The 23243-nt window shown below is 40.6% G+C and overlaps 1 protein-coding gene across 6 annotated transcripts in view; it reads left to right on the top strand.

The window, feature by feature from the left end:
- Positions 1-23243, top strand: part of slc25a26 (solute carrier family 25 member 26) — a 62058-nt gene that overhangs the window by 5759 nt on the left and 33056 nt on the right. For 4 of the 6 annotated variants that reach the window (XM_055024776.1, XM_055024782.1, XM_055024793.1 and 1 more), the window contains exons 4-7: positions 3834-4009; positions 4207-4378; positions 5831-5935; positions 6618-6665. In XM_055024776.1, the coding sequence (XP_054880751.1) occupies positions 3834-4009; positions 4207-4378; positions 5831-5935; positions 6618-6665 (501 nt within the window). The remainder of the gene's footprint in view (positions 1-3833; positions 4010-4206; positions 4379-5830; positions 5936-6617; positions 6666-23243) is intronic. The other 2 variants (XM_055024798.1, XM_055024801.1) reach the window with 1 other exon arrangement.

Below are 23243 nucleotides of genomic sequence, written 5' to 3'. Positions count from 1 at the left end.
TCTTATTTCATTATTAACCTCTAATACGTGACTTCTAAGCAGAGCAGAAGGAAACGGGTTAGAGAAAAAGACGGTCAGAAGTCATGGAGAGGGAGAAAGTGGCAATGGTCGAGACGGCAAGCGAAAGTCGCCCCCAGGCCCCTCCGTCTCCTTCCAGAAGTGTCCTGGTGCTCGCGCGGCTGTAGATGTGGGACGCTCCTATAAAGAATGTGTAAGCTGATGGCGTCTGTCAGGCTCTCGCAGGCTGTTATCTAGCCATTAGATCAGATTTATCTTCATTCCCATTCGCTCGACGTCTGCCCTGAAAGCTCATTTGTCAAGGCCAGGCAGCGGGGCTTTTCTCGCATCTGCAGCCCCCTCCCTTCGCCGCCGCATGTCGGCGGGAGGATGTTCAGCGAAATACAGTGTGACATGACAAGATAGGGGACAGTGAGAAGGAGGGAGCACAAAGGAGGAGGTTTTTTTCTCTTTTTTTTAAGGGTGGGGGGACAAAGTGGCAACCACTTAACTTGGCATTGAGAAATAATCCATGCATTGTCTTTGAGCAGCTCCTCGCTCTGTGATTTATTGGCTGTTGTTTCAGAGCTGGAGACTCGCTATGTCCTCGCATTATCGCTTTTTACTTCACAACGTTTCCCCCCCTCTCCTCTGGCCTCCTTCCTTCACCTTCACCCTGAGGTGCAGCAGTCAGTTTTTAGAGGTTTTCATTTTTAACATGTTTTTGGGGGGCAAACTCGTGACATCAGGAGTTTGGAATTAATCTTTTAATTGAAACTTAATTGGAGTAGTTCAAGCTCATCTCAGCTTGCAGCTTGCGTGTGCGTTTCTGATCTGGAGCCAGATGGCAATCCTGATCCTGACTGACTGCGTCCTGATGCGTGCGAGTAGTTAAAGAGGGATGGAGCGAAGGAAGAGAGGATGGAGGAATGCAATGATTCATTCTGCTGATTGATTCACTGGTGATGCTGCTAACGTGCTGCGAGACTGCTAATTTCCCTTTCCTTCCAGAGGTTTTGCACACGACTGACAGACACCTGCTCAGCGAGTAGTTAGCCAGCGCCGGTAGAAAACACCAGGCAGTTCAACACCTGCGAGATAAAGATAGATGGTGGCAAGAAGTTTCCTACGGAGGGCCTGAAATGCCAAAAATCAATAATCTCAAAATCTTACAGAAGTAAACAAATGTAAAGCTGTCATCAGAATTCAATTGTGCCAGTTTATTCACTTCGTTACTCCATACTTTCTGCTTTGTATTGATTGTCAGTAGTGCCTCAAATGCATATAAAAGTGAAACGAATGTATATTATAATAATTGGTCTGTTTACCTTCAGTATGGGTTTACCATTTTATGGTCAGAGTAGCATTTGGTAGGGCTTTGGTGTAATTAGAAAGAGAAAAAATGAAGTGGAGTAGTGTTGGTCTGATTCATTTGATGGGAAAAGTTGACAGACATAAAATTATGGGGCGCTGCTTAATGAGGCAGTATTACAACTTAGAGTTATTTGCATGCTTTGTAAATTAACTGCACATATTTGCCTTGTGTTTGAATTATATACTTGTTTCGAATTGTAATTTTTTTTTTACCTGATATGTGAGTCGCTTAGCCCTGATTATTTAACAAACTAGTGGTGGATTCATGACAGAACTAAAACAATTACAGGAAAATGCTGAGATTGACATAAATCAAGACATACATGCCATGCTAGATTTTTGTGTCTCACCATCTCCATCATTTGTAACATTTGCATGTTTAGAAAAAATAAAAATACAGCTGCAGCCTCCTCCTCCTCTCCACCCGGATCAAATCGCAGCCAATTAAACAGTGTCTCTAATGCATTAGGACAATTTTTTTGCCTCGTTCTTTGTTACCTGCTCCAGAAACAAGATAGACTCCTATTTAATGTCCAAGTCCCTTGGACAATTACATTCGTAATTATTTGTCATAGCCACTTTCTCTTTGTGCACTGGCCTTATTATTTGCCTTCCCAGAGAATTGGTTTGGGGGAACATGATGTGGAGTGTTTTACAGATGCTAACTTGACCACAAACGAGATTTAACACTTGGATTTCAGCCTAGAGTGACGATGAAGCCACGCAGCTCCTAGTTTTGCCCCTTGGTGGCAGTGTTGCACCACGTTTTGACTTGCACCTTAACCACTTTAATGCTCATGAACAAATATTAATAGGTAACTGCACATAACTCTTCACAGAGGCTCCTTGAGCTCAGAAATGAAGGTACCAAATCAATGGGGGAGAATCTCCACAGCTTTGCAGAAAGACTGATGCTATAAAGGCCAATACTGCAGTGCTTTGGAAAATGATTCACATGCTTTTAATTTTTTTTTTTTTTTTTTTTTACATTTTTGTCACATTGTACCCAGAAATCCCAATGCATTTTATTGATATTTTATGTTGATGACCAACAAAAAGTTGAAAAGTGTAGCACAGAACCTCATTTCTCTGCTTTAAGTCGGGCAAATGTCTTGAGAGACTAAAACATTTAGATGGATGCTGTCTGAGAACGTCAGTGACAAATCTTAGTATCCATTCTCAGTAGTATCTAGGTCTGGATTGGGCCGTTTTAACACAAAACTCAGAACCGTTGTCTTTTGTTAATAACCATACCTCTTCCGTCAAGCCTAGCTTTATGAAGCGCACGACTTAGACTTGTCCTGTCAACAGATTTTTATCCCTGTCTTGAGCTCATTCATCTTCATACTAACTGCTGCCAGCGCCATGTTTTCCAGAGTCGGTCTTCTGCCACACAAGGCAGTTTTTGTGAAGCTGATTAGTTCTGTTAAATCTGTTGAGAAAACATTGAGCACAGTTGCTATTACGTTACTTTCTGCTTATGGATATTAGAGTAAATAGGAATGAATAATAATGCATGTCATACTTTCCAGGTTTGTATTTATGAAGAACAAGTAAGTAATGTATGAAAAACAAACCTATGTATCCTTTTATTTCCTCTCCATAGTTTTGAACCACTTTGTCTTGGTTTACCACATAAAACACATTAATGATCTGCAACTTGAGCAAATATAATAGTATTCAAAGGATATAAATACATTTTTAAGGTACTGTCAGTGGAGAATTGAACCAATTTAGTGGTTATAAAGTTTTTAATTCAGTCGGCCAAGAATTTTTACTTGTTCGGCTTTATGGGGTGGGCATTTATCATATCGTTTATCATTAACAATTTTTTTTTTTTTTTACCAAGATAAGATTTCTGTATTTTAATGAATGTTGTTAAAAACACTGGTGGTATTGTCAGAAGTTTTATTTTTTACTCTTTCCTCAGCTGTTTGCTCCACGAGATCATCAACAAATATCAGTAAATTCTAAAATTTGATTAAATGCGGTCACTAAGTGCAGCTTCCGTCACACTTCTTTAACTTCCTGTTTCAAATGGGAACGTTTTTCAAGACCAGTGGTTGTGTTTGTGCAGCTTTGACCAGTTACCAAAAAAAGGAGAAAAAAAAGCAATAATTAGATTTTTTATTGTTATTGTTATCGCAATAGTATCTAAATAATATTGTGATAAAATCTAACTCCGTATCGCCAACCTGTATTTCCTGTATCTGAGCCTCTAACATTCCTGGTGTCTCTCCGTGTTTTTGCTCTGAAGGTTTCCCTCGTGGCAGACTGTGGGGGGGAGGAATGGTAGGAAATATAAGTGCCTGTCTAAAAATGATTCCTCCAACAGCTGTCAGGGTACTGTCCTCTCCCTCACGGCCAGAGAGCCTTATGTCTGGCTAAAACGAGATGGAGCAACAGAGAGGAAAGAAAAAGACGCGTTTCATCTCATCACGCCCTTCTTCCCTCCTCCCCAGACTCCACCGTGGCGAGGGTGGGACCAGCCAGCGGGCATCTGCGCCACTCTGGGGCCTCAGGGGGAGGCGGGGCGGAGGGTCGGAGGGCGGCTCCGGGAGTCGCTCCGTGAGATCCACTCGCTGTTCGCCGGCGTTTCCACGCCGATGCAGGATAAATGGGGAAGTCAAGTCGCCAGGTGGGCAGCTGCGCCCGCCTGTCCGCCTTTAGGAGGCATAAATATTCATGTCTATCTTCACTAGCTGTTGGCAGTCCATATTTTTGTTGACATATGGTGGATGGGTTGGAACTTGAGCAGAGCGCGCGGTTGCCGAGGTGCGAGCGCGTGTCCGAATTTATCAGTGTGTTTGACAGGAGCATGTTCTCTGGACACAGATACACGGTCGGCCTGATGACCTTCTGCAGACCCGCCAGCCGCCGCACCTGCGTCGTGTCGCCTGTTTGTAGCTGTTTGTTAGCCGGCCAAGTCGCACTCTCACTGAAGCGGTCGCTCCCCTCAACACCCCGCTTTACGGCCAGTTGCCATGTCGCCATGGACCCCGGGAGGGTAAAATAAAGCACCGTTGACACTTATTGCTTCCGTGAGGAAGCAGTGGCATGACCGCACACTGAAATATTTAAGAAGATACAACTTTTAATTGCGCAAATTGATTTAGTGGAGGGAAAACTGAGCAACTCGGTTTTTGTCAGTAGGATTGCTATTAATTTTTCCCTGCAACATGTCAGAGACAGGACCGTGGAGGTTTTTGGCCATTTTCTTAGCAGACTCTCTTGAGGTCCTCTCGGTAGCAATGGAAGGAGGTTTATTTTCCATTTTTGGGTTGATTTAGTCGTGTGTTTCAGATCGTTACCCTACTGAAAAACGTAGCAAAGACTTATTTTTACTCGGCTTTTACTTGTATTTGAGGGACTAATAATGTAAGGTACTCCAGAAGAAAAAAAAAACCCTCCCTGTCAATAATTTAATTGATTGTCTCAATCTTAACATGATGTTACTTACAGCTGCTATTTCCATCAAAACAAGGTAGCTGTAGCTGCTAAATGACTTTACCACCCATTTCTCTTGTAAAGATTTTTTTTTTATGCTGCATTAAACATGTGTTGCCAACTACATGCAAGGAGAGCCTGAATGCATCGTACTTAAATAATTAGCTATCACTTTTTGCAGTCCAGCTAGCTCTTCACAATATGGATAAATCCTACAGCGATATAATAGTATCTGTGCAAAAAGTCGTGCTGAGTTAAAATGTCACATCTTAGCAAATGTTAAATCCAAGGAACCTCGTGACTAAACTAGCAAACAGTTCTACTGCAGTTCACTTCATTATGCAGCGCCACATTTAACCTTTGCTACACTCCTGGTCCATTTGTTGCTGAAGTATTTAGAGTTCTTTTCATCTGACCAAACGAATCCTGCATATTTATGTTTGTGACAGTAGACACAAAGGACTTTCCAAGCAGTTGTGATGTAAACAGCCTTTTTTATGTTGCTGTACTCTTAAGGGTCCGCTCTGTTCTTGTCAGCTCTGTGGGAGTGAAATTAGGAGGTTTTTTTTAAAACTTTAATTAAAAAGTAAAAAAAAAACCTCCACACTGTGCATGTTGACGGGTTCAACATTATTGAGAAGGAATAAAAGAATTGGTGGTGTCAATGATTTCTTAAAAACAATGATATCTTGGATTTATTTTTCCTCCCCGCAAATAAATGTACTGTGTAAGATCTTGGCTTACAAAGAAAAGAGGACTTTATCTTAGGTCTTCCAACATATTTATTTACTAAAAGTTCAACAGTAATTGTGGAGGATGCCCAGGAAAATATGAATTTAGGATTCTACAATCTGCAAGGCCCTTCTACGAATTAAATCCAGTCCTTTGCGATTGTGATTTCTAGACTAGAGGGTGTTATAAGTTGTTTTTTTTGGGGGTGGGGGGGGGTTTCTCACACAGACGTGAACTAGCGACCCCCACTAAGCAGAGATGGACTCCTTTTTGTTCCCAGGTGGCGTGTTTGATCCGGGTGCCTACAGAAGTGGTGAAGCAGAGAACCCAGGCCTCTCCCTCATCCACCACCTACAGCATGCTGCTGGCCACACTCAGAGAGGAGGTAACGGCTAGCTGAATCGCCTTTTTTTTGCGTGTGTTTTGTTTCTAACTTGTAATATATCTCTTGCGCTCACAAGTTTCACAAAGTTTGAATATGGAAAAAATAAGACTTTGGCTCAAGGAGGACAAATTGCTGGAGAAGCAATGAACTGCAATCGTTAGTAGTTGTACAGTACCGTAAGCAGATTAAGTGACAGGTAAAGTGTGAAAACCAAATGTCTTTTGTCAGCACTGCAATCTGTTCTAGTTCCGATGTGAAAATGAAGCATTTCTGCAGAGTTAAGTACGCTTCTGGACTGCAGTGGAAGACAGTGAGTCTGGCTGTAAGGAGATATAGCTCAAGAGCAGCAGAAGAAACATGGCAATGAAGCCAAAAGGTTTACTTGGCATTCAAACTTCTCAGATCCAAACTTGTGGGAGTATCTGTAAAATGTGTTAGAATAAGTCTGAGCCACCGAGATTCCCTCCAGTGGATATTCAACAGGAGGAGGTTATGTGGTTTTAATGTTTTGGCTGGTTAGTGCATGTAGAAATGTGAAATAACTAAAATAAATGTGTTTTAATGCATTTCAGCTAACGTAGCCACCACCATGTTTCAGTATGGAAATGTGGTTTTCAGGGTAGTTCACCGTATTGGTATAAAACCGTATCAAATTCAGTATGTCTGTGGGTTTTCTACATAGGGTGTTCGAGGTCTTTACAGAGGATACGGCAGTACAGTTCTCAGAGAGGTAAGTTCTGTTTCACTCATTGCTCTAGTTTACCTAATGTTGTATTTCGTTGGGATTTTATGTGATAGACCTGCATAAAGTAGTGCACAACTGGGGTTGAAGGAAAATAATGCACAATTTAATTATTTTTTTTAACAAAATACAATTTTGAAAAATTTGAAGTCCATTTATACTCCTCTTTGTAAATACTCGGTGCAACGTTTTGCTGCAATTTCAGCTGCAAGTCTTGGAAATCTACCAGCTTTGCACATTGTTTGCCAGGTTTTCTCTGTGTTGTTGCTCCGTTGATTGCTGAGCAACTTTCCTTTTTCTGCTGAAGATAAACATCCTCCCAAGATCATGGCAACACTACCGTGTTTCACTGTTTCTAGAGTTATCCGTTACGTACAACGTGACATAAAGCATGTCGGTGAGAAAGTGTGATATTGACTCCTGAAAGCAATTAGTTTCACTGGATCTTATTCATCAGTGTAAAGGGCGCTCTAAAGAAAGGAATGGTGGACTTTTGAGATTTTTTTTTTTTTTTGTGAAAACTTTTAAACCAAGTTATTTCCCTTCACCATTGTATGCTAGTTTGTTTGGTTTGTGGCACATAATTCCAGTTTAAAAACATCAAATTTGAAGTTGTAATGTCAGAAAACATGAACAGTTTCAAGGGGTATGAATACTTGTGAAAGACAAAGTGTCTGTCTGATAAAGTTTAGTAACTGTGTAGCTGACCATACAGAAGCTTTTAATTTCAGCACTAAGGAAAAACAAGCTCTCAGCCTGTTGAAAAACTGCCTGCTGATTTCTTTTTTTTGGTTGGGATGGATATCAAGGCTTTCCACTGGTGTGATTAAAGTCATTTTAATTTCTCCTGGGCTTTATCGAAGCTGGACATATTGATTCACATTTTCTCCCCCTCACTTTCATCTCAATTACTCGTCCAAGATGGGTCTGGTGTTTTTCCAGGTGAATCTGAAATATTAATGCAATTAGCCGTTATAGATGCAAAACAAAGGGAGAATAAATGAGGAGCGGGCTTGCGCTCCCTCCGCGGTTGACACGTGCTTTCTTTTTTTTTTTTTTTCCCCACTCTTGAGTCGTGATGCTTTCTTAATTGCACCTGCCATGTGTGATGATATTAAAACAATTGTGACCTCTCCCCTCTCCTGGCCAAGTTTCGACACCACTGGAGAAGAAACTGAGGAGAAAGGGGAGACAGACAGGGAGAATGAAGTATGCGAAGGTGACACTTGTCTTTTTTTGTGGAGGTGGGGGGAGTCGTGTGAGGGTGTAATCCAGTCTCCTTCCCCTTCGCTGTGCTAGCCTGTACTTATTTTCTGCCTCACTAAACTGATGTTATTCACGCAAATTCCATCTGGACAGCTGAGGGGAAAAAAAAGAAGAAGGGGAAAAAAAAAAGGACAACAAGACACTGTGATTTCTCCGAGGGGCTCTGAATAAATGAATACATTTGGAGGCTGACGCACTGGCCCGTGTGCATACTAACACCGGCAGATGAAACGCGGTGGCGGCGGGGATCTGGGGCGCGGGAACGGCAGACGATGCTCGCCCGTGATTGGCTTTGACGTTTGTCAGGAAGGTAATTCATTTTCTTTGGGGCCCTTCTCCGCCACCGGCTGCATCTACCTCCTTCGGCCCGGAGACCCTGTCAGGATAAGTTTGTTTGTGTGGTGCACCAAGGCGCCTTACCTCCTCGCTGTCCCTCTAATTGGGGACTTTTCTGTGCTTTATATTCATTAGAAAGTTTTCAGGCAGCATTTCAGATGGACACGAGATCGCATTAGCGATCTACTGTTTTGGGATCCACTTACAGTGCCGTGAAAAAGTATTTGCCCCAATCACAGAATTTCTTTCTTTTTGATATTGGGAATAACCCAAATAAATACAATTTCATAAGCTGAACAAACGAACTTGGCCCTCATTAAAAAATGTATAATAATGGCCACCTCTTATTAAGACATATATTACCTGTAATTATCTGAGATTTTTGTTCAAACGCTGAGCCACAGTTCTCACCCAAGCCTGATAACCATCTTAGAAATGATTTACTTAGAAGCTGCCTAACAAGAGGAAGTTGAACAAAAGATCTCAAAGAGCAACACACAATTCCCAAAACCTAAAGACATTCCAACACAGATGAAAAACAAAGTCACAAAACAAGTTTAACAAAGTTCTTTCTAAAACTTTGTGACTCTTTTAAATGACAGTGAAAATTATTAGACATGGATGGAGGAAACAGTCACTCCAGTGGCACATCAGCAACCAGGTTAGCTCAAGTCATTGAACTTCAACATTCACTCCTACAGCATGTGCAAGGAGCTGCAATCCCTCATACTGAGGATGCATGGGGAGACAGTGGAGAAGAAAGACGTTCCTTTAACAGAAAGAAATGTCCAGCACAACCTGGCTCAGTACGAGCGGCCATCTGCCACGACCGACTGGGGGTTTTGAGAATTCGCAGCTTATAAAAAAAGACTGCTTTCTACTTAAGTTAACACCAGGAGAGGCAGAACGTTTAATTGTAACCAGCATTATCTCAGCTAAGGCTCTCCTGCTAACAGAGTTAGCAGTTGAAATATCAACAAATGCAAATTGGAGAGTAGTAGAAGAAGAAAGCAGCAGAGTGATCAAAAGGTGTCGGTTTGTCCTGCATTAGCCTAACCCTACAACAGCATAGATACAGAAATATGTCAGGATGACCTGAGCCATTAGAATGAGGCAGAAGTAAGAAGAACAGGAAGATTGTATTCCCCTCCGCCGAATCAGGCCATACACTCTACCTCCAATAATTGGGGAAGCATCGCTGTTTTTAACTATGTGCTTTATCAAAAAAGGAAATTCTTAAGCCTGGTTTTAAAAGTAGACGGCTTGTCTGCCCCCTGTACTAAAATTGTAAGCTGGTTCCACAGGAGAGGAACCTGATAACCAGAAGGTCTGCCTCTTGTTCTACTTTTAGAAATTCCCCAGTAAACCTGCAGCCTGACAGCAAACAGGTTGTTAAAGCTGGAACACGGTTCCACAGCGATGCTAAAGACTTATTGCTAGTTGCTTGATGGAGGTTCTTGCCGTCAAAGTTCGTTCAACCCGTTAAGCGAGGGGGGAAAACATTTTCCCTCATTTGACCAGGCTTGTTTTATGTTTTTAGGTTTTTACGTGTTCCTTAATTCATAAATAAAAATTGCGCTTGATACTTACTCAGGTCGCCTTTATCTGTTAAACATTATTTTGATGATTGAATTGTGACAAAACAAAGGAAATTTGTAAGGGGGAAAGTACCTTTTCACAGCATTGTAGATTTCATTCAGAATTGAAGCGTGTGTTTGGCTCTTGAAGGACCGTCACGTTTCCCCTGCAGGGGCCTCCACAGTTTTGCAGCAACAGTAGCTAATTTTGCACAACACGCCGCACCGGAGACGCAGAGTTTTATTAAAAACTATTGACTAATAGGCATTCAGCTCTTTTTTATTTTGCAGCACATTAATCTTCATTGCGGTACACCCTTTCCTTAAAAGAAACTGTCAAGCTCTCTGCTGAGTCGGCATCTTTTGTGTTCCAGCTGAATAGAGCATGAAATCAATGAGATTCAGATCGGGGTGAATAAATTTGTGCTGCCCAAAATGACTTTATTCTCCTCTGAAAACAAAGACCTATTAAATTAACACCAACCAGACGCCGCTCAGGACTTTAAATACAGAACTTTTTTCTTTCTCTCTTTCTATTTTTTTTAAAATTCCCAGTTTCCCTGCAAGCTGCTGGTGTTGTCTGGATGTTAATTTGTTTTTATTGTGTTGAAATACACAGGGCACTATTTCAAGTCTAATCAAGACTCTTAATCATGTTCCATCGTCATATGATGTTTGTCAATTTGCTGCAATTCCCACGGCTTCTGCTGCTCAGACATACCCTTTCTCGCCACTAGGGGGCATGAGAAGATTAGTCTTGAGCGCCGACTCTTCACGCCAGCTTCTGTTGCTCTGTCATTATGCTGGAATATGACATTTATGTTCAGGGGTTTATTAGAAAGCTCCTAATTTTCTTCTTTCTGAGCTGAATCTCTGCCAGGTAATCTTGAATTTAAGCAGAACTCTTACAATTTGAGTGTGAGTAATGAGCCTGAGATGGGTTTTAAGGTAGTAATTCATTGATCTGACGGTGTGAAAGTGAAGCTGACAGGACAGACCAAGGCGCCTGCTGCTCTGTCTACATCTCAGGCCCATTTTGACCTTGTCTCAAATTTTGAAACTAAGCCAGCTGAGGAAAATAAAAATCCCATCTGTTGGGATATATTCTCCTTGTGTACATAAATTTCCTAATCCTTACTCTGAATCTGCGTCAAAGGTTCTCCACCCAAACATCTGGAACCTGGCGACCTGAGGTACAAAGTATGGTTTATGAAACACCTCGCTGTTGGGGCTCCTCCCCACCACACCTCGGCTAATTCTCCCTTCATCTCCTCTTTAAGCCCCGGATCATTCCTTGTATGCTCCCTGCGTTAGTCGAGGAGAGGTTCAGCCGGCTGACTTTGATTCTGAGTTTTAGCAAAAGGCTGACTGAGATCCAACAAAGGATCCTGCAAAAATCACTGAGTGCTTTACGGCACTCAGTGATTTGGTCTCATCCGTGTTTAGTTGATAGTCTCTGCGTGTTTGAGTCGGCTACCAGATTATATTAGAATTATCTGTATTCTTCAATGCTTTTTTTAATAAAATTATTTAGACTTTTTTTTTTTTTTAAGGTGGAGCCGTATTCATGTCTACCATAGTTGCATAATACAGACTTCTGTACTTTCTGACCTAAAATTTCTTATTTATGTTTAAAAGTTTAAAACTTTAACAGAATCTGTGCCCGCAGCAAGCAAAGCCCTGGGTCCAAGCGAAGTGTTGGAACAAGCGTCTGGTGTTTACCAGGCTCGTCTATATCTGGTTTTAACTGTATGGGCAGTCACAAATGTGGCCTGACCTTTGAGTCATTTTGATGTTTGTTTTGAGTTAGGATTCCTCAAAGAACGGTGAGGGGTTTCCGTGTGCTCACCGACGTTCCCTTACAACAAAGAGCAGACCGAGAGAAAGCAGCAGAACACAATAACAGGTCGGGGAGGAGTTACAAATGCATCACAGTGTTTTCATTTGCAAAAACATCATAGGCCATCAACACGAGGCAATGCTTTGTCTGTGACATAAAATCCCACCATTACACCATTTGTGATTGTAACGTGAGCAAGATCAGGCGAAGAACGCTGTCGTTGGGTTAAGTAGCCAGGGTTTCCGCCAGCGCTGCGGTTTAGTGTTGAACAGCTGCTGGGAGTCTAGGCACCCCAAGAAATCCTTTCCTTCCATAAAATGCTCAGCACAGCTGGATTAGACAATACAAGAAGTATGACTGGATTGTACAAGAGTAGTCATGCTTTTTTGTTGGAAATTATTGTAAACATATTAAGTAATATGACTTTGGTCATACATAGTATAGATTAATTTTTGTCTTTTTTGTCACGTCCGCTGTTTGTATCCAAATCTCAAAGCAGATTTTTAAAAAAATTGTTGTGGAATAGAAATGCTAAGTAACATAGATAAATAACTTTTTTTGCTCTTTTCTGTAGCACTTAGATTTCTTTCAGTGTAATTCAATCAAACAAAGAGGTCAAATAAAAAGGTAAATTTTTGCAATTAGAAATTGTTCACAGTCGTAGAATGAGAACATTCGCTTCTGGAGCGCAGTGCAGCAGTTGCCTGTAAAATAAGATTGCCAAGTTGATTTAAAAGGAGGAAGTGAGTGTTTAAAAGGAGCTTCTGGTGCTATCTCATCTGTTTACTCTGTAATCACTTAGTAGTCGAAGAGAAAACCTGTTGACCTCAATAGGTTTGATCCTTGACATGACTCGACCTGTAGAGTGTGTGTGGCATCAAGAAAAGACCTGTTAGTCTTTGTTTCAGTGCTGGGAAGTTATTGTCTGTGACACACCGACTGTGAACACAAAGCTCAATCTGCAATTATTGAAATAATTGATACTACAATACAACTCGCAAAATAACAGGCCTTGACTTTGTGGAAAGCAATCTGTAGGAAGAAAAAAGATTACCTGCACTATTAGAATTTTACAACATTGAAATGTCTTTTGCTTTGCTTTTTGTAAACTGTTGGGGCTAAAGAACCAGAGCTTGCCTCATTATCCATCAGCATGTTTCAAAATAGAAATGATTGCTGTAAAGAGTGAACTCTGTTCAGCCTTTCTGTTACCTGCTGAAAGTCTTTCTCCCTGGCAGCTTGAATGACGTGTGGGCTACGTTTTAGGAAACACAAACTTTTTCCCTCCCCCCTTTTTTTTAAAAAAAAAAAAAAAAAAAAAAAAAAAAGCAGTCACTGAACACCACACTGATACAGAAAAATACTAGCTTTGAGAATCCTTCCTCCAGTAAAACCTTCCACGCTGAAGAGTGTTCTCGGTGTGACCAGGCAGAAAATAGTTTGATTCCAGTTACCAGCCAATATTCCAGGTGCATCTATTTATAACAGTGATATTCCAAATAATAAGTTGTAAAACATTATGGTAAAAGCAAATACAGCAGCACAGTGTCATTGACTTTTTACCGTTTTGCCTCCATGCGTCATACATGGATTATCTTTTCGAATGCTGTTAAGGTTTGCATGCAGGTCGAGTTGACCTTTTCCAGAAGGCCAATGACACTCTTGGGTTACCACTTCATCATTGTATGATTTCAAACCGTTTATTACTGATGTCTCTCCAGAGATTAAGGGTTTCCTGCTACTGTATCCTTAAATGACAAATAAATGTGGTCCCTCTCTCAGTGACTGTGTCTGTTGTTCACATTATTGCTGTTTCTTGGAGTTCTTCCCATTTTTTCCCCTTTCTGTGCACAATTATCCATTCATATTGCCATGGATCTGGTCCATTGTGTCATGATACCCCAATGCGTCCACTACTAATGAGGAGAACATGAGGCTCTGGGAACTGTGCTCCAAGACAAACCTGAGTAACTTTCCTTGAGATCGACATGTGGCCGTATTTTTGAGTTCTGTAGTTTTAACTGTTCGATCCAGGTCAGGAAACACATCTTCTGGTACTATCACAATTGGTATTTAAGCAGTTCTCCCCATAATGCTGCTCACATTTTGAAATCATGAGACCAAGACGACACCTAGCAAGTGATCAATAGGACCTTGTATGTCTAGTCAATACAGAACCATCCTAAACCTTATGAACGATGCAGTTACAAGCCAATACTATGTGAAAAATATCATTAATCTAGTCAGTGTGTCTCTACGTAAACAACAAGGCTTAATTGAATCTTTATGGACATAATCAAGGTCACATCAGTAGGAAAAACATGCTTGAGACTGGGATGAACAAATGAGATGGCCTGCACGGTCTCCAGACCTGAATCATTTAGAAAGCCTACGGGATAAGCTTGGTCACCGTGGAAAGGCTTGTAACTCTGTACCACAGAACCTCGATGACGTGAGGGCCGCCCTCCAAAAGGAGTGAGACGCCACGCCTCAGCAGGCTGTAAGTCTGCTTGTGAACAACATGAAACGTTCAGCATTGACATTTTTTTTTGTTGTGCCATACCGACCACTGTTGTGGGATTTTGTTTGAGTAGTTTGAGATGAGAAAATCACCATTGTGTGTTTCTTCTTAATTGCTCTAGTTTTATTATGTAATATCACTATAGTGTGAACTTTTTAAGGTTTTTCATAGATTTCACCTGAAAGTCAAATATCACAAACCTCATTAGTTGTCTTGCATGAATTCACTACATATCAGAAACCCAGTCTGAAAATAGGTAACAAATTAGTCAAATGAATATGTTGTTGCTTCCTCAGGAGGAAAAAGAGTGTTGAGGGAGTGGAAGTCAGATAAATCATGTCTGTGCAAAGGGATCACCCAATAATTAGAGGCTAACCTCACTCTATCTTACAGCATCCGTCTCATAAAAACCAACAGAGCTTTCTGTTGCATAAGTGCCAAGGTCTTTGTGACAGTCAGATGGAGTTACACCTGTTGCACTCCGACCTTTCCATCCATATTCCTGCTCACCATTATTCAGAAGCCACAATCATTGCCATCACGTCAGCAGCAGGGTTCTTATTTTTTTTTAACAAAAATATTTGGATCGTAAACAACTTATTTTGATGGCATATTTACCAAGTTAAACATAAGAAGCTTAAGTTGAATCTCACAATTGTAAAACAACAGTTGGAAACGCCGACACAGCATCCTCAAAAACAGAGCAATATAACAAGGAAGTATGGGATATAGATTCTTTTTAAATATACAGCATTTTTGTAATGACTGAAGGTAGCATAGTTATTTGGTTGTGCTATAAAATGACGCTGTGTGCATAGAAAATACGTAGCACTCCCCTTTTAATGTTGAATTGTTACTGAAAAGAAGAAATAAGTGATATAAAACTTAGGTAGCATTTAGATTAGCTTAGTTATTAACTATTAGTAGGTTAGCTAGGCAGGCTAATCGAGGCCTGCCATAGCAATGCATGGAGACCAGTGCATTCTCATGCACTGCTGCTTCAGTGTTTTTCTTTCCCGTCTCCAGATGTCTCTTGTGTTAACAAAAGAATATATAATGCCATTGCTTTATGTTTTTTTACAAACTCTAATGTTTGTATTTTCTAACATGCTTGCATGTTGCTTTCCGGATGTTTAAAAACAAGTTTTAAATTTCGCCCTGGGCAATAATTTTATTTTGATACCTTCATTGAACAGTATGACACCGTTAAGAAACTTGCAGCACCCCCATCCATTTTCCTCTTGTGCTTTTGCCCTCGGCACCACCGTGTTTTCTCTGTCCATTCACCCACGTCCCACTCCCAGCTTCAGACAGATCAGGCAAACCATACATCTCTCTTCCTGTCAACAGCTAATTGGTTGGCCCTCAGGGCGTCCTGTACAACAACACATCACCATTCACTGGCGAATATGCACTTTGCCTCTAATTTCATCGATCAGTGACTGCAACCGATCAAACTGTCCTGTTCCTAACTCAGCTAAGATTTAAGCATCTCACTGGATATAGGAAGCAAAGAGTTATAGTGGGTAAAATGAGCATTGCGTGCGTCTCTGCTGATCATCTGGTACATTCTCACAGTTTTATGTTCTTTTTCTGAAACCCGTTGAGACTTTCCTTGGCTTTGTGTTTGAGACTTTGGTCTTTCTTGAAAATCCACTCTCGTTTTAACTTCAGATTCGTACAAAGAACGCTTCGTGATGTTCACACCCTGGAAATTTCACTTTCAATTTTAAACAAACTTGCACATGCTTTTTCGTCAGTAGTGGGACATTCTATTTTCCTGATCTTCATAAGCGCTCTGTGAAGGTCACTTAGCTCTTGGGTCAACTCTTCTGATTATTCTTTTCACCCTCTGTCAGAAATCTTATGTTGGGTACCTGACCGTAGTTGGTTGGTTTTATGACTCTTAACGGTGCCGACAGCAAAATGCAGCAGTAAGCTAAATACAGCCCATGCTTGGGCACAAAGAAATATTGGAACAAAATTGAGAAAAATGTTGGCGTGTCCAATACAGACCGATACTCAAATATCACTTAACTAGAACAGATGTTAAATGTCTGGCATGGCAATCAGGACACGTTTAAAGGAAGTGCCTCCAGCTACTGTGGTTTGCCTCATAAACATGCGATAAAACTACAACGCTCGTCTTCCATCTGTGTTTTCTTGTTGGCATTTTACAACTCGACTTTTCTTGACTGCTTTTATTGCACAACAGTTAAAACAGTTTAAAGCTGTTTTTCTTTTTCTTTTTTGTTTTTGCAGGTGCAGCAGGTTTTTATTGCGTGCTGTGCGGATGCACATGCAAGCAGTCTTGATTACTTGTATGACACTGGATCAGGAAATGCAGTTTACCTCTACATTTATCCGAGTTCTGTGTCAAAGAGCCAGATCTAAACTTTTGCCCAGACAGTTTTGGCGTGCTCAGAAGACGTCCACGCCAAAGTACAATAGGTGGTTTTCAGTTATTAAACTTTTTACTTGGACAAATAAAGAACAACATAATTATATTAGTACTATTACATGATGTCCCCACCAAATGACAATTATAAATCTCCAGACCAGCAACATCTGAGAAATAAAAAATAAAATCCCTTAAAGCATTGCTTCCAAGCAGTCCTTTTAATGTTATGATGATGATTGAGATCCGAAATATTGTGCGGCTCTATTGAGAAGTTTCGGGTATATTATTTTTGCTACTTTTAGGAAGTGTAATGTATGGGTTAAACCGGTCTTAATCAGATGCGCTAAATAACTAAATTTATATTTTGTAAGGGAAACTCTCCAATCATACATTGCCCAATGATTCACAGTGTTTTCCAGATTCTTGTTACCTGTGAGTTTCTGAGGATCATAGCAACTAGTCGTCTTTACACTTAATTCAAAATGTAATAAAATTTCATTTTGCATAAGTCGTTGATTTAGACGTACCATAGCTCTTCAAAACTGTTTCGAAAAAAAGCACAATATTGAGATTTGCTGAGAAGAAGCATCTCCTCAGTAAGTGGGATCCCTCTAGACCTGTTGCCACCACGCCGTAGCCCTTCTTAGCAACAACCTTACCGCCCAGTCTCCCTCTCCCATTTAAACAGGTCTTAATTTGTCAGGAACATTACTGCCCAGCGCTGAGATTTGGCTGCCTGCAGTGGTTTACGGGAACAGGGTCCAGCTGCAATTCGACAAGCTCAGAGGGGATGTGTCGGCTCTCAGGACTTTCCCTGGCTTGGTTTGCTTAAGCACATCCACTCTCACACCGTGTAGCCCTCGGCATTCAGACGTGTCAGGTGGAATTCCTCAACAAGTGCAGTCACACTCTCGCTAGTTCGTACAGAGCCGGAGAGGCCGAGTGGGCGATATTCTCAGAGGATGTGTGCAGCTGTACGGCCCCACAATTCTTGCTAATCTGTGACAAATTTGGGTTTTGTGGAACTGTGCTGAGCACAAGATGTGTCATGCTTGTATGTGTTGTAGATTTAGGATGGATATGCATCGGATTTGTTCGAAATACACCTCTGGGAAATCGGAAGACAGGTGCGTTGCAAGTGTGTATGCATCTGCTGAGATAACAAATGGGGATTTTAACAATTTTTTTTGTAAGTAGGAGACAAGAACATTCACGAAATAGCACAGCACATCCAACTGGAGAGATGTAATCCAACCTTCTTTCTCTGCATGCCAAATCATCCCACATCCCCGCACCCTTCCTACACTCCCCTCAGGTCTGATGAAGTGAGAGACCAAGCACAGGTCCAGAGCGCCAGATCAGGCTCCTTCTATCGATTGACTTTTTTTTAAAAATCTGTTTATTTATTTATTTAAAAAGACCTGAAACCCCCCTGTCCCTGAGGTGTACTTAGACCCAACTCTCCAACCCCACACCCTCACTCCAGCACACACACACCCTCACGCCAACACACACACACAAGTGGAGACTCTTTGGAATCGCTGCACATGTGAGAAACATAATGGCACGCTATATTGATTCAAGAGTTTTATCTTTTTGGAAATCAAAAAAAATATGTATTTCAACTCCATTGCAAAGAGACACTCTTTAAATTTAACCCCAACCTGTTCAAAATGCACAAAGTGGAAGAATATCAGCCTTGTGCTACTATTTTAAGCACTTGATTAACTGATCAGTCAAAGTGTGGCCACCTCTATAAAAGGAGTTTTAGGAGTTTGCTGCTCTCCAGCGTGTTTCCATTCTCTAACACCGAAAGGAGGACAAACATCAGCAATGACCTGAGTGAAGAAATGATTCCTGTGCATCACACTGGGAAGGGTTATGACGTTATCTCCAAATGTTTTGATATTCATCGTTCTACATTCAGAAAGATTATGCACTTATTGAAAATATGTAAGACAGCTGCCCATCTTTCTCAGACTGGCTCAGAAAACAATCCAGGAACTCCGTCTCCGTCTCAAAGATAATGCAATTAATAATAATGAAATTATTGGTGAGACGAAGTTCAAGATTCTTTAGAGGAAAAACGGAGAGAGTTACAGTGAAGAAAAAAATTAATCCAGAATCTAAGCATTGCATAGAATAAAAGAAATGACTCACTTGTCAATACTCTAAGTAGATTATATAGATATAGATTATATGTGGATGTTTATGGGGAATCTGCAGAAACTCTAAACAGTAAAATGTTTAGCCATTTTTCAAAGGAGCTGGTCATGTTTATTTGTTTTTTTCTTTTCTTTTTTTTTTTACATCCTTCTAACTTATTGGGAAATTGAGTCCAAAGCTGAGGAGATTGAAACAAAGCCCAAACATCACCTTATCTAGTTCTGGTCTGAGTAACAGAGAGAAGAGGTGTCTGTCACCTGACATCACTAGCAACTCTGAATGTATTCAGGGCTGCAGATAATAACTATTTCAGGAAACGATACTCTATTAGTTATAAAAAAAAAATGGCACATTCTGCAGATTTTTCATTTAACCACTCAAGCTTATTTTATGCAATATTAAATATATGTGAACATAACACTCCCAGTGCTACCTGCAGAAATCCACTACTGTGTCAGATACAACCAATCAGAACAAGGAGGAGGTTCTTAGCAAAAACAAAAAACAAAAAAATGTGTATTTATATCGCAGTTCCTCACATGGCCACTTGAGGCAGTATTAGAAAAGCTTGCCGGTCACCTTGGATTCAGTGTAACCACAAAAAAATTAACCCTGGTGTCATTATGGAACAGAACGTTTTATTCAAGACTGATTTGATTTATTTAATGAATGTATTCCTCCGAGGCAACTGTGGAGTGATGAAAGGTTTAATCGCATTCTTTTGTGTGTTCTGTTAAAACCTAAAATTACCTGTTTTTGTGGGCTGGACTGCTTTGACTAGCAGCTGACTTAATCACTCAAATGTGTTTCAGTCCTCTAGTATATCTCCTACATTAGTCATTCATATGAAAATAAATTACTTGAGGCAAGTACTGTTTACAAAGAGGCAATTGTCTCATTACATACCAGTCTGATGATTGAGATGCAACTTTATTGCAAATCCAATATTATTTATATGGTTCACTTCACAACAAAACAGGATTTTATTTCTCTGTGATCCATAATAGATTAATGGAAAAACCCAGTAGCAAAACAAAGTAATGGGGAAAAAAAACACAAATAGTATCAAAAAAACATCTTATAAATGGAAAGCGTAGCATTCTAGTATCTATTTGTGAACCGAATGTTGCAGGAAACGATCTACCAGCTTTTCTTTAGAGTTTTTTTCATACGGTTTGTAGATCAAAATATATTTTGATAACAATTGGGATTCTGGGGAGGTTGTGCTCAGCTGGAGGACGCAGCACTCACATGAAGTACAGATAATCATTTAAAACACAATAAGGCTTGCCGAGATGGACGGTTTTATTTCTGTCTTTGGTTGCTAAGTTTAGTTTTATCACTGATTTATTTATTTACTAGATCAAAAGATAGGAAATATCAATACATTTGACAGTTCAAGTAGCGCAGTTTTTAGATGCCATGCGTCACGCACACTATGCAATTGTTGTAATGACTCAATATAATAAGATAATATGTAACACTAATCAGTGTCATCCAACATGGTGATGTTTTGTCTGCACTGAGGGAGATCCAGTCATCTTGGCATGCTTGATGCTCAAAACTGAAAGTGAAACTCATGGCAGAACCTGGTTTTTAATTAATTTACCAAATAATGATCTAAAAACTGACTCCTAACAGTGCATCCTGAGACATGAAGTCGATTCTTAAATATGATTAAAAAAATGCGATGGCAAAGCAAAAGGAACATATTCATTTGTTACATAGCTTAACACTGTCAGTTCCTCACCATTGATCCCACTATGCACACACTATTCAAACTGGAAGTGCAGCAAAAATGGCAGTCGTATTTCCTTCAGGAACATAAAATGCCCTTAACTTCTGGTGATTGTGCCCACATAACGTATATTTGTCAACAGCTTGCTTGGGCCAGGTAGAAAACATTGCAAATGCTTTTAATTATTGAGACACATCAGTATTTCAATAACCATAAACTACGTATTTATCTCATTACTCGGGCCCATCTCCAGGTTGAGAGCACACAGAGCAAAGATTGTAGTAAGGTATACCCCACCTGATCTCCCTACAATCAGCTCCACTGAATCATCAGTTATAATGTAGCTGAATCTTCATTATAACTCTGCTAACGAGCAAAACACCAGCATATTTTCATTTTCACCATGTTGCGTGTTCTCGCTTGCATAGATCAACACATGACAGCTTCTTATAATTCTTCTGGTGGCTTAGCGTACAAGATGTTCCTACAGATTGTCAAACAGGACTGCCTTCTTCCCACAGTGACTTTGGCGCGATCTGCACGCAGCGCGTCCAACACCACCTGCGTCTCTGACATGATTAATGGCTTTTTATCAACTTTCAGCATATTAAAATCTGATCTGTTTATCAGCCCGTCACCGCAGTCAGTCAGTCATCATAGTTTGACACGCAGCGGATGGAATGTGGGTGTGTCTGCATGTTTGTGAGAAAGTATGTCCATGTATGCGTGTGTGTGTGTGTGTGTGTGTGTGAGAGAGAGATTTTGAAAAGAGAATCCAGATGCAGGCCTGTTGCATTAACAGGTAATAAATGTGGACTTAGAGTCTGGGCTTTGCTCCCGCTACTTAGTCCACATGTTTTTATCTGTTTTTGTCAGTTTGTGTGTCTGTCTGTGTATTTCTTGGGCTTCACGTGGCCCTCAGCAGTTCCCCGCTTTGAATCAGACGGCTGCTGATTGCTTCTCCATCTGAGTCCCATCTGTTTTCTTTTAAAACCTCGTCTCTCTTCTGGTCTTCTCGACACTCGAGGCTGGACTCGACATTAAAGATGTTGTTTTATTCCTATTTAGTGGCTCGTTATTCCTTACAATGCTTCATTATAAAGTAAATATTTAAAAGTGGCCATTTTGACTCAATTTAATGTGTTATTGACATGTTATTGTACACATTTTTAGGTAAAGCCTAAAACCACTGGTTTTGGGAGTTTCGCTGACATCAAGTCAAACCCAGTATGATTTTCTGACTTGCGTTGTTTCACATCTGGAGGCAAGAGTGAGGCAGAATGGTGTGGAACTGCAGATTGCAACACAGTGTTTTCCCCGACTTAAATCATGAGTGATGGGTTATTTGTGTCTGGAATTTCATAATGTAACAGTGGAATCTGTGAGGAGGTCCCTTATTTGTCATAATAGCAATAAGCGCTGTCATAAAACCTCGACTGCATCTTTTGGAACAACATGATGAGACAAGCCTTCAACAAGAAACGTATAAAAGCTGGAAAATGAAAGGCTTGGCCAGTTTATAATTAACGGTGTGAAATTTGAACACGATCATTACAAGCTTTCCCTTGTCACAATGCATTATATTTACTTATTATTTTAACTTTGATGTACTCATACACATAAAAAAAACACAGTTGCCAACATTTGTTTAAAATGAGTATTATCAGTTTTATTTACTTATAATACTCAGTAAGTGGTTTTGTCTGAAAACTACATCGACCCATGTTAACCATAGATATCCCAATGTAATGTATAACTAAAGCTCTTCTCAAATAAGTGAGTTGATTTTCTGTGGTCAGCAAATGGCTGAACATAGAAACCTTCTTGTGTTTTCTGTCTTTCTGTGACACCTAATCTTGGAGTTTGATGAACTCCACTGGGACTGTAATCGGAGCGACTTGGTTTAATTAGATGAGACTAAGGGTGCATTCACACCAACCTTGTTTAGTCCGCTTTCATCAAACTCTCGTTTGTTTGCCTGGAAATTCTGTTTCATGAATGCATAATCGTTCTGGTCCGCCTAGAAAACCAAGTCTCGGTTTGATTAACGTGAACTCTGGAGTGGTTTGAATACACATTTGGACCGGAGTGAACTATGGTGTAAGTCATTCTGGGTGCGCACAAACAAACGCTCAAATCTAGCAGAAGTTTCTATGTCGTTTCCTTCAGCAGTTCTTGGTGCAGCGCCACCGGCGAAAGTCAACCGCACCATCTGAAAATGTTGCGTTTTTGTTCCCCAATCGAACCAAGTCTACAGGACTATCAGGAGTGAAAACACCCCAAGATTCAGTTTTTGGCCAAAAACACGCTGCGGGAGATTTTGTGAAATTACACTGCTGCAAAAGATTAACGTTTCAAGGCTTTTTACACATCTTTAACACTCACAGAGGTTCCAGTGTGGAAGCTGCTGTAAGAGCAGATGGTTTGGCTCCTCTGGTCGCCAACAATCTGGGTTGGGATGGAGGGTGAATGCTACTCCTAATCAAGACTGGAAAGAACCCAGCACATTCTCAGCCGATAAGGGACAATCCTGTGTCTGTAGGACCATTTGGACGCTTGTACAGGACGGTCCAGCATTTTTGCTTCATTTGAATTTAGGGTTTAGATAGACTGAGCAGCGTAGCATTTTGACTTCAAATTGAGGGCGTTTCTTTGAAAGGAGTCTGCAGCAACAGTGTTTTTGTTTCCATTGGACAGACCATTGATGGATCTGTCTACTTG

Source organism: Poeciliopsis prolifica, unplaced genomic scaffold, assembly GCF_027474105.1.
Source record: "Poeciliopsis prolifica strain line A6 unplaced genomic scaffold, Auburn_PproV2 SCAFFOLD003, whole genome shotgun sequence".
Lineage (NCBI taxonomy): Eukaryota > Metazoa > Chordata > Actinopteri > Cyprinodontiformes > Poeciliidae > Poeciliopsis > Poeciliopsis prolifica.
This window is presented reverse-complemented; position numbering and strand designations above follow the sequence as displayed.